This window comes from Heptranchias perlo, chromosome 3 (assembly GCF_035084215.1).
Source record: "Heptranchias perlo isolate sHepPer1 chromosome 3, sHepPer1.hap1, whole genome shotgun sequence".
Taxonomy (NCBI): domain Eukaryota; kingdom Metazoa; phylum Chordata; class Chondrichthyes; order Hexanchiformes; family Hexanchidae; genus Heptranchias; species Heptranchias perlo.
This window is the reverse complement of record NC_090327.1, coordinates 87,486,134-87,498,387: the sequence shown is the minus strand read 5'-3', so window position 1 is coordinate 87,498,387 and position 12,254 is coordinate 87,486,134. Positions and strand designations below refer to the sequence as shown.

The window sequence follows — 12,254 nt, the reverse complement described above, 5'->3', positions numbered from 1 at the left end:
GGGGCGTGCATAGTGCACGTCATCAGCAGCCTGCACCTCTTAAAGTTGCAGGTGCACATTTCAAATGGCATGTACACAGCTTACTTGGAGGAGGGAAAGATGCCATGAGAATACATGGACAGGCACGAGAGAGGGCTCCACGCTTTTCTGATGATGCTCTGGAGGCCCTGGTGGAAGGCATGGATGAAAGAACGGCCAACATGTACCCGCAGGGTGGCCAGAGACCCTCCAAGCTGCAGCTCTGCAGGCATTGGCAGACTGTGGCGCAGGAAGTAAACGCCAGGTGCATTGCACCACGCACATGGGTGCAGTGCTGACAGAAGTTCAATGATTTGACACGAGTGGTCAAGGTGAGTGAATGCAAGTGTCAAGTGGCACATCCTACCAACTGCACCATTGTTCCACGCATCACAGTCCCCGTCACAGACCCACCAACAAACACTGCCCATCCATACGCAATGCTGCACTCGGCATGCTGCATCTCACCCGCATATAATACCACACTTGCAGGACACACAACCACCACTCAAGTCAGACAAACTGGCAGCTAATCGACCACGACAGGCACATCACCCACACACCTTGCAGGACATTCACTGACACACTGTCCTTTGTCTTGCAGGAGAAGGTGGCGCATAACAGCCAGCAGCAGGAGGGACCCGAGGGTGGACGGGCACGTTTACACATCCTCACCCCCCTAGAGGAGACAGCACTTCGGATCATTGGGTGGGCCGTCACTGCATGCCACGCTGGAGGTCCCGATGAAGGGGGTCTCTGCATATCTAATGCTCCTTCTCCTTTTCCACATCTTCCTCCTCCCATAATCTTTTCTGACTCACGGGCTGCACATGCTGTCAGCACACACGTCTTACTTGCTCCTCTCCCCACTCCACAACTCAACATGTTTCCCTTTGTCATTGCAGATACCCAAGAACACGTAGTGGCACCGTCGGAGGAGGAGGAGGACACTGAAGCCACATCGTCACTCGATCTGACACGTGCTTCCACGAGCTCAGAGACTGACACTGCGCATTCTTTAGAGGTTAGGTTAGAGGAGGGATCTACACGTGGTGAGACACCGAGCACAAGTGCACAGGAGCCGGGGCGGGGGGAACAGATACCACAGGTGCCAGCTCGCCGGAGGGAGAGCTCGCTCACTAGTTCTGCTGCAGAGGAGTAAGATGAAGACTTCAATGGGCCAGGCTACAGAAGGCGGCTGATGGGCGTACACCAACAAATGTTTGGGGCACTAGAAAGCCTGCCAGATAGCCTGCGCATAATGGGAAGGGGCATGGAGGAGTCCAATTCCAATTTGGCACAAGACACTACGCAAAGCTTGGAGCCCATCCTTTCCAACATTGAATGGGTGGTCACCTCCATCAGCATACCTGTAGAACCCACCAGGATGCCGCATCTGATGACTGATGTTTGTGCGGCAATGGATGCTGTGACATCTGCCATCCAAGGTCTGACTGCTGCATTTGCAGCTCAGACTGCTGCTATCGTGGGTCTGAGGACCACTGTGGAACGGGGCTTCCAGGGCGTCTCAGCACTCCAGCAATCCGTTCTCCAGCAGATCACCAGGATTGCTGAGGCACCGCCCTGGGACAATAACCTTCCTGCTCCCACCCCTGCCACTCTGCTAGTGCCCCTGTTGTTGCCTATCGGTCAGCCAGGCCAGACTGCTGCAGCCCATGCTGAGATGGTGTAGTCTGAAGCCAGTCCCTCCCGGCCCAGAGCTGCTCGAGGTCGTCTTCCAAGGCCATCTGGACGCTCCTCCATTGACGGCCAGTGGCCTCCCACCACCTATGCTCCAGCCACTGGGGAAGCTCCTTGTAGGAGCACTAGGATAGGTAAAAGCACATGAACAAAAGGCACTAAGGAATGCACAAGGGTGAATAGTTTTGTTATGTTTGCATAATTTCATTTATTCATTGATAAATTAGACTTTGATTTTGCATTTGGTGGTGGTTTTTATTTATGCAATGAGCTGAGAGGGACACCAACGTGTGATGAGATGGAGGGCAATTTGATTGTCTTGTGGGAGTGGAAAGGTGGGGAGTGTAGGACTGTTGGTGAGTTGGGGGATGTAGTTCACATTATTGATAGCGGGCACGGATCAGGCGAGCACGCACAGCCCTTGCAGACAAGGTGTGTGTGGTTCCTGCTACACCCTTACGTCTTCCTCCACCCCCTCCTCCACCTCTGGCTCTTCTCCAATCATTGGTGGCAAAGGCTGGTCCCTCATGATGGCGAGGTTGTGCAGCATGCAGCAGACCACCACAAATCTACCCACCTGCTCAGGGGAGTACTGCAGGGCTCCTCCAGACCGGTCTAGGCAGTGGAAGCGTTGTTTGAGGAGGCCTATAGTGTTGTGATGTTGCATGTGGCTGCATGGCTCTCATTATAGGCCTGCTGTGCACGTGTGCGTGGGTTCCTGACCGGTGTCATGAGCCACGGCGTGAGGAGGTAGCCCTGGTCGCCCAGTGGCCAGCGTTTGACTTGCCGAGTCGGGTGAAAGATAGCTGGCACGTTGGACTGTCGCATGACGAAGGCGTCGTGACTGCTCCCAGGGTAGCAGGCATCGACCTCCATGATTCGATGAGAGTGGTCGCACACCAGCTGCACGTTGAGGGAGTGGAAGCCCTTTCGGTTGACCAAGATGGCTGAGTTGATGTGCGGGACACGCAGGGCAATATAAGTGCAGTCAATAGCACCCTACACCATGGAGAAGCCACGAATGCGAGCGAACCTCGTGCTTGCGCGTTCTGCTGGTCTCTGTGAAGAGGGAAGGTGATGAACCTGTTCCTCATCTGGTACATCGCGTCTGTGACCTCCCTTATGCAGCAGTGCACCGCATACTGCGAGATGTTGCACATGTTGCCAGCAGAGGTCTGAAATGCTCCCGAGCCATAGAAATTCAGCACCACATTGACCTTCGTAGCCACAGGCAATGCTCTTACTCTGCTCTGAGGCTGCAGTTGTGGCCGCATCAGTTTACAGATCTTGGTCACTGCTTCCTTGGTGAACCTCAGGCGTCGGATACAATCCTCCTCGGTCATGTTGAGGTAAGAGAATTGGTCCCAGAAGGCCCTCATTGGGGAGGGCCTCCTGCTCAGTGCCCTGCGCCTCCTTGCAGCTTGACCTGCTATGCGAGGCCTCTCTGCATGTTCCCAGTCATGCACAATACCCAGTGGGAGCCCTAGCAGGCCACCCATGGTTGGCAGGAATGTTGTTCAACTGCGGTTGTAACTTTCTGACCCGTAAGGCAGTACCTGCCAAAGCACTCTCAAAAAGTAGTCCAGGAACTCTCAGTAAGAATAGGGAGCTTCAAAAAACACTTCCTACTCCTCCAACAGCCAGAAGCAATAATCCAGCAACTAACCTGCAACACCTACATGGCCCCTTTAAATAGCACTGGTTTGGGGGGGGGGGGGTGCTGTCCTTCAGGCACTGCCTGAAAAGGTGGTAGAAACAGGCTCAATAGTGGAATTGGATAAACACTTGAAGGGAGAAAATTTGCAAGGCTACGGGGAAAGGGCAGGGGAATGGGACTAATTGGATAGCTTTTTCAAAGAGCCGACACATGCACGTTGGGCCGAATGGCCTCCCTCTGTGCTGTATCATTCTATGAATTAGCACACCATCTCAGCCATCCCAATAAAAAATGCACCGTATGTTTGTGAGGATGGAATGACAGATTACTTATTGTACTGTAGCAAATCTGAGGGCTTGTGCTGTGGGGTGGATGGCAAAGGGGTGAAGGAGTTGGGTATAAATGACATTATCTTGAAACTGGGGAAGGAGGGGTATAAGGGGAAAGAAAGAGGGGAGAGGGGATGGGAAAATCAGCAGGAGAGGGAAGAGGAGAGAGGAAGAGAAGGAAAGAGAAAAGCAGCAGGAGAGAGAAGAGGAAAGAGAAGAGAGGGAAGAGAGAAGGGGTAAAGAGAGGAAGGAGGAGAATGAAAGTGAGGAGGGGGAAGAGAAAGAAAATATCATCCTGTGGCAGTTGCTGACTTGTATCGTTACCAAACATATTCAATATACATAAACGTGTTTGGCGCTTTGTCTGGAAAAAGTTGAAGCCCCTGTTATCTGGTGCTTAAATGGGTTTTCACAGCATCGATGAAACACAAATGCTCATGGGGTCAATACAGATCAATGATGGTTTGGCATCCAAAACTGAAAGCCGGGTTTATTTGTGACCAATGCTAGAGGAGGCTGTGGCTCTGAAGCCCACCCAAATCTTCACCTCAGTTTTTCAAAGCAAAGCTGAATGTTATTTAATCAGTGTTTCTTTAAAGGGGCAGTAAGGTCACTGCAATACACTGCAGCATCTGTGGGTTAGGAAAGAGTTTCTACTGGAAGTGCACAAGTGTGAATGATAGGTGAAACTTAGCTTGTCATATCTTTCACAGTTGGATTGCCAGCCAGCACTCAAGTCACACACGAATAGTGGCCACTTAGAGAAGGTACTAGAGGGCAACTTTTGCCCATGGGCTATTAATACTTTCAGCAAAGGTTGAGAAAAGAAAATTGGAGATAAATTGGGGCAAACAGCCTGCTTAGTTGTCAGTCTGACCTATGAGCAAAGGAGTGTTTCATTGAACTGCATCCCAAGGTCTGGAGCAAATCACCCCTAGATAATATAGAGGTGAGGATTCCCTTCCAATGACTGAGTTGATTGTGTTGAGACTGTATGCCAAGTCTGGAGCAGATAGAAAAAGTTATACAATGGTGGATGGAAATGAAGACAGGTTTGCCATAGACGGCACTAGCTCCTGATTCTGAAGCCAATCACTAGCATGAATAAGTGGCCACAGGACTGGGGTCAAAGTAGTTTGCAGGGAGGGAGACATAATGCACTATGCACTCCAAAATGGCACTAAATAGTGCACAAACACATTTCTAGCCCAATTTAAAAATTGAACTTTTAAAAAAAATTTGTTCATGGGATGTGGGCATTGCTGGCAAGGCCAGCATTTATTGCCCATCCCTAATTGCCCTTGAGAAGGTGGTGGTGAGCCGCCTTCTTGAACCGCTGCAGTCCATGTGGTGAAGGTTCTCCCACAGTGCTGTTAGGAAGGAAGTTCCAGGATTTTGACCCAGTGACTATGAAGGAACGGCGATATATTTCCAAGTCGGGATGGTGTGTGACTTGGAGGAGAACATGCAGGTGATGTTGTTCCCATGTGCCTGCTGCCCTTGTCCTTGTCCTTCTAGATGGTAGAAGTCGTGGGTTTGGGAGGTGCTGTCGAAGAAGCCTTGGCGATTGCAAATAAAAATCCTGAAAAAAATTCAATGAAATTTCTTTCGATGCCTCAAGGGACTGAAAGAGGTGTGGGAGTCAAAAAAATGTCAGTTGCCTTAAAAAGATGAAAAAGAATGAAGGCTTCCCTTGGATGAAGGCTGTAATATAGCAGAGTGGGGGAAGAGCACCCTATTAAGAAAATTGATCACACATTTTCTTAAGATAACAAAGATCCAGGTGGTATGGGACGACAATCCAAACATGGGTTGAACAAATGAGGAAAAAATAACTTTCTCCAATATTCCATTTTTAAACACATTGGGGGTAATTTTAACCCCCCAGAACGGGTGGGCAGTAAAAATAGTTGATTTTTGGAGTGGGACCGCATTCCGGCTCCAACGCACTCACTTCCGGGTTTAGCCCAGGCTTGTTTGGATGCGCGCATACAGACACCCGAAAGTCCTGTCCCCACTTAAAGCTGGTGGGCCGATACTTAAAGGGGAAATGTACCTCGTTACGATAGTTGAGGCACTTGATTTTTTGTATATTAGAAATGTCAAACAAATTTAACCTTACCTGTTTGGGTTTCCCATCGCTTCTGATTCACGTCCGATTCACAAAGCAGGCGAAAAGGGCTGGATCCGTGAGGTGAGTGCCTTTATTGCACTGCTTGTGGGCCAGGAGGCGAAGGAGTGCTTCATCCAGGCCCAACAAGCTCACCTGGCATGATCAGACCCCCGTGATCGGTCGACCCCCCACAATGGGGGACCCCCCACCGATGCTGGACACCACCCCAGCCCCGGTCTTCTCCGAGGCCCACCTGATGTTGTCCACGTTCCCCCCACCTCCCCGATTTCTTCCATGGCCCACGATCTCTCCCTGTCCCTCCCGCCCCATCTCCAATTCACGGCTCCTTTCCCTACCAACAAGCAGCCGGCCTATCAATCTGGCTGCCTGGCGCATGGGAAACCCAGAAGCACAAATACTTACCTTCAATTGAGTTGCGATCGCAGATTGCGACGCACTCATTTGGCCTCCGGGTTCCCCATGGGAATACCTACAGGTGCGCTGGGTTCCCAGCTCAGAGCTAAATTCATGCCCATTATCTTTGCCCTTTTTTTTTTAAGGTTCTCCAGCTCTACTCACTACTACAGACTTCAATGGGCAAGTAGGTAGCCTACTTCTTTGCCTCTCTAATAGTGCTGGTAGGTACAAAAAAGTAGCGACTTGCCCACCAATTTTGCTTCCTCTCCCATAAGGAAGCACCCATCTGATTCTCATGATTAAAGCATGTTGCTGTGACACATTGGTCATCCGTTTTTTATCTTTATCCTGAACACAGTGAAACAAATGAAACTTTTCCCCATTAAAATGACCTTTCATGTACGAGCACCTCTGATGTAACATTGCCTGTGAATCCCTCAGTAATACATAAAAGACAACTCTCCCAATAAAGGTGGTCACATGACAGTAAGCTTATCATATCCTTGCCAGAGAAAGCACTACAGACAGATAACTGCATTCACAATGTGAAAGTGCCAATTGGTGTGGGCATAGTGTATACTGTACAGAAATGTAACCCAGTAAAATGGAGGAATGCTGATATATTTGTGATAATCTATCTGCAATTTCAGTCTGCACTGAGAAAAAGTGGGGTCAAAGCGATATCACCATACTACTGAACCAGTAAGTATTACTAATTTTATAATTTAATATACTGCAAGTGAATTTTAAATTAGACTTTCCAAGGTGAACTGAGTATTCAGTCACAATTTTAGTCAGTTGGTACATACATAATCCAGAAGTTCTTAATATTCTAAATCAGAGAGGAATTATGGTGCATTACAGACATTCAACTTCCAGTCCAATCATCTGAATGCTACTGAACAATTGGAAAACTAACTTACCATCTTCATCATCATTTGTACACTTTGCAATGGTTGCACAGGGGTTTGGATTTGGTTGAAGTACTGAGGTGGGCTCTGATTCTTTGGATGCTGTTCTTGCATTTTTCCTCATTGGAACTTTGACTTCAAGATCCTGAGACAAGAATATGAAATACTTCAAGTAAATGAATAAGACAATATAAATCTTTAATAAAACATGGAAATCAATTAATATCATGATATAATGGTAATCTAGCCAGGGAGATGGAACGAAAGTGCCTTTACACTATCAGTTGGAAAGGCCCTACATAAAATGTTTGAGTAGTCGCACATAGTTTATTTGGGGTGTGACCTATAGCGTAAAATTGCTCCTGCAAATACCTACGCAGTTCTGGTCGCGATTCCATTAACCTCTCCAGCTAACACCTCAGACTGACCTGAGGTATGGAACCTTGATGTGCTGTTTGGTCCCCAAGATCAGCCTCCTCATATCCATATCCAGTTAGTCACTAAGGTCACTTTCTGTCACTCTTCGATCATCACCTTTCTCTACCCTAACTCTTCCCCATTGCTGCCAAAACCGTAATCCATGCCTTTACCAGCTCAAAGCTGGATTTCTTCAATGCTCTCTGCTAGTCTTCCCACCTCCAGACTATAAACTATCCATAACACTGCAGGCTGTGTCCTCACCTGCACCTTGATCTGGATCTATACTCCCATCAACCCAATCTTTGCTAGGTTCCACTGGCTCCCTGTGCCCCAGGGAATCAACTTCGAGAACCACATCCTCACCTTAAAATTCCTCTGTGGTTTTGCCCTTCCCTACCTTTACAATCTCCTATAACTGTATGTCCTTGTGTATATCTGGTGGTTTCTCCAGCAGTGGCCTACTTCATGTTCCATTAATAATGCCTTCTCCTTCAGCCAATCCCTCCGCAATTTGCTTTGTCACCTCCCTCCTTGCCTTCAAAGTACTTCAATAACCTTTCTCTTGCTCCCTCTTGACCTTTCTCATTAGTTGTTAGCATTGGTTTACTGGTAGCACTCGCACAACCACTGTTCCTTCTGAGTCAGAAGATTGTGAGTTCAAGCCCCACTCTAGAAATTTGAGCACATAACCTAGGCTGACACTTCACTGCAGTACTGAGGCATTGCTGGACTATAGGACATGCCCTCTTTTGGATGAGACGTTAAAGCGAGGCCCTGCCTGCCCTCTCAGCTGGACCTAACAGATTCCATGGCACTTTTCGAAGAAGAGCAGAGAGATTCGCCCGGTGCCTTAGCCAACATTTATACCTCCATTAACACCACCACAAACACATTATCTGGTATTTTATTTCATTACTGTTGGTGAGACCTTGCTGTGCACAAATTGGCTTCTGCGTTCCCTACATTACAACAATAATTACACTTCAAAAGTAATTATTTGTCTGTGAGGTGCTTTGGGGCATCCTGGGGTCGTAAAAGACACTATATTAATGCAAGTTCTTTCTCTTTTCTTCTGATTAGTGTCACATGTTATCCACTACCCTACAAAGAGATCATTCTCTGTGTGTGAGAAGCACGACAGAAATGTAAATTCAGGGCACGTGGTGCCTAGACTCAGATACTCTGGAAAGTAGTCCAGCTGCATTAAAAAAATCATGTTCACTACTTAGTTACCAAAGAAGCTTTGTTAGACCTTGTTTCTACTTCTGAAGTACTCCAGGTACTAGTCTAATTGCAACCCCTTCTGACCAGGAGAGTGTTACCAGATGTTCCTCAACAAAACATAGACTGATATACAGCATGACTGCATCTTCCTTCAAGACAGCATAAACCCTCCGCCTTGACCATATACTGACCTTTGCATTGAAAACTTTCCTCTATTGCAGAGATATAATCCAACTGTTCTATAGAGCATTTTGTCTTCATTAGCCATGTTATATCTTGAGGATCTAACCAATTGGCTATGAATCATAATATAACATTGTCAAATGAAAACAATCAAAGCACAACAGCAAATCAAAAGCAAAATACTGCAGATGCTGGAAATCTGAAATAAAAACAGAAAATGCTGGAGAAACTCAGCAAGTCAGGCAGCATCTGTGGAGAAAGAAACAGAGTTAACGTTTCAGGTCGAAGACCTTTTGTCAGAACTGCACAACAGGGCTGATTTTCGCCTCCATCCCCTGCCAGGTACCAAACAGGTCCAATATACCAGAGGTGTGCTGCAACGGTTAAGAGAGCAAGGCAGTCAAATCTCTTAGTCTAGGCGCCCTTCCTGTTCCGGTCCATGCACTTAGAAGAGGTAAGAGAGGCCTGCAGTTGTGCTCATGGCCACCACACTTCAGGGCTTCTAGCCAAGGAACCTGCTGTGAGAGAATGAAGAGGACTTACCTTCCGCTAGGTTCTGTCTTTAAAGTGCTCCCGGAGTCCCTTTGATCTGTTGAAGATCCTGGTACAGGTCCCGATGCCAACATTTTGGCATCACATGGGCGGACAAAATGGAAAGCGAGGCGGGGGGGCCAGGAACATCCTCGTCTGCTTCATTTGAAACGTTGGCACTGCATCTATTAAAAGGTGCAGATCCAGTACTGCCTCATTGATAGTCCCCAGAAAATCCCAAGGCACCACAGTAGGGGCATCACAACCTTTTCCTCTTCTCTGCCTCGGAACTGAGCATTCCTCAGGCGCAGTGAAGAGGAAAATCTCCACTAAGATCCCAATGGCCATGGAATAAACAGAAATCTTGATGCCATAAATGTAAAATGCTTAGAACAAGCACAGTATTCCATTTACTGTTATCAACCCATGTATTAAGTAGTCATGGCTTTATTAATGACAATAGGTAAGTTCTATAAAGTGCACAAGTATTATTAATCATCCCTGTATTCTACATAGATATTCATTTTGAATTTCAGCTCCTAAACTTTCCATCTTCAAATCATCTTCTGCCTCTAATGAAAACATCTTTCTCCACTCCCTCCATTTTTTCCTGGAGCAACCAATTCTACATCTGTGGGAGGTACAACTACCTTGCAACCAGGCCAATTATCACTGCCACTATCCAACAGCAGCCTGATGGAGATGGTCCTGACCTGATTTTTATTCTCCCATGGGAGACACCAGGTTCTGTGCCTCAATTCAGCAAAGTGACAGAGCAGGAGCTCAGCAAAGTGGAAGAACCAGACCGGTATCTATATTGCCACTTTTTCACACAAAGGATAGTATAAAACTTGGAATTCTCTCCTCCAAAGGGTTGTGGATGCTGGGACAATTATAACTTTCAAGACAAAGATAGATAGATTTTTGGTTAGGTAAGGGTATCAAGGGATATAGAACAAGGGCAGGTAAATGGAGTTGAGGTACAGATCAGCCTTAATCTAAAAGAATGGTGAAGCAGGCTCAAGGGGCTAAAATGGCCTACTCCCGTTCCTATGTACTCTAATGTGCAATGGCACTGCACTGACCATCTTCACATCATTTTCATATTAATCCATTATTCTGTAATGGAGAGAGACTACACAGATTGCCACAACTGCTCAAAGTGAAAGATAACTAAATTACATTAACTATTTACATTATGCATACCTTCATGTCACTAAAAAGTTGTTCATTCTGAGCAAAGTTACTAGGTTCCCGTTGAGGATAGCTGCAACTAGATGAATCTCCATCTCTTCCATTTTTCTCATTTTTCATTTTAACATCTTGACATATTTCACTACGTGATCTCCCAATGGTCTCTTGCAGATATGCATCATCCTGAGAATCCTTAGTAAATCCATTGTAGGCTCTTCTGAAATTTGTAGTCTTTAAACTTGGTTTCAGGGATTCCAGCAGAGTAACTTTAATTAGTTTATTACCCACTGCATCTTTACTTTGGCTTCTCTCTTCCAACCGGCCACTAGAAACATGTTCAGATAAATCCAATGGCTTGTCAAGATTATCACCGTCTACAGAAACAGTTTTCTCTAATTTTGATGGGAGGTTTTCTTTATTAAATGAAGGCATTTCACAATCAGTGCTAGAATCCCTTCCGTCTTCCATTCTTTTCCTTTTTGCCAATCTGTTAGATGTAGGCAGGCAGGCAGTGTTCCCAGCTGTATCAGGTTTAATTTCAACATGCTTTTTTGTAATCCTTTGTCCTCCTCTGGATTGCTCAACGAATTGGTCCATTTTAATCTGGTAGTCAAAGGGTGAAATAAGAGCAACCTTTTCAACATTTGGATTTTATATGTGAACATGTCCAAGCAATTCTGACCCTTGGAAGAAAATTCTTTAACCAAATAAAGGTGATCTACTTACTTCTAGATCAGAGGAACATTTAGCAGAAACTCCAAATACAGGAGAAGGACACTGAGAAACCCAGTTTCCACTTTTTGCATCTGCTTCTGTTGCACAAGGAAACCTAAAAGAAAATTTTAGGCTTTAGTTGTCTTCCCTCAACAGAAGAGTCAATAATAAAATTTTTCACAGCATCTGATAGGCATTTGTTTTCTTTCAGTTTTACTTAGCCCTGCTCTGGAGCAACATAAAGTTCACAACTTATGTCATAGATGAATCTGTATATGTGGAAGGAATTAATTTATTAAATTTGATTTGTGTGGAGGTAGGGGAAGGAAGGATATTCAATTGTTTATGGAGTAAACATACTCTGTCAGTGGAAATGGATTTGGAGTTCATTTAATAGGGATACTTGATTCTTATTTGGATTTAGAATGGTTATCATAAATTAACAGTTTGATTAGTACATATCTCATCAAGTCAACATGGGACTGGCAATTGCTGGGCAGATTTCTATTGCAACTTACTGTAATTGCCGCAGAGGGAGTAATGACGCAAATAGCTGATCACTGTCGTGGAGACACCAGACATATGTTAGTCATAGACATCCTTCTGATACTCAATGTCCAACTCTTCAGTTTGTCAGGGTCATTAGATACTTAACATCTCTTCTCTTACTGATAGTCATGGATGTTATAAATGGAGGGGAAGGACCAGAGCAGATTCCGTCATTACTGATGGAGGTTTAGATTTATTGAACTAATCTGCAGAGCCTTTGACAGCTTGTGCAATGCAAGCATAACTCTGTGCCTGGGGTCACTGCTTATCCAAAACCAAATTCTAGTAACATT

General features: G+C 46.0%; 1 protein-coding gene and 1 long non-coding RNA gene across 6 annotated transcripts in view; one reads left to right on the top strand and one right to left on the bottom strand.

The window, feature by feature from the left end:
• rbbp8 (retinoblastoma binding protein 8) overlaps window positions 1–12,254 on the bottom strand; it is a 148,063-nt gene that overhangs the window by 23,476 nt on the left and 112,333 nt on the right. For all 4 annotated transcript variants that reach the window (XM_067980740.1, XM_067980737.1, XM_067980739.1 and 1 more), the window contains 3 exons: window positions 11,425–11,527; window positions 10,711–11,301; window positions 7,159–7,291 (listed from right to left, as the gene is read on the bottom strand). In XM_067980740.1, the coding sequence (XP_067836841.1) occupies window positions 7,159–7,291; window positions 10,711–11,301; window positions 11,425–11,527 (827 nt within the window). The remainder of the gene's footprint in view (window positions 1–7,158; window positions 7,292–10,710; window positions 11,302–11,424; window positions 11,528–12,254) is intronic.
• Window positions 1–12,254, top strand: part of LOC137317305 (uncharacterized) — a 35,270-nt gene that overhangs the window by 14,051 nt on the left and 8,965 nt on the right. For both annotated transcript variants that reach the window (XR_010961694.1, XR_010961696.1), the window contains exon 3: window positions 6,886–6,937. This is a non-coding gene — a long non-coding RNA (uncharacterized lncRNA). The remainder of the gene's footprint in view (window positions 1–6,885; window positions 6,938–12,254) is intronic.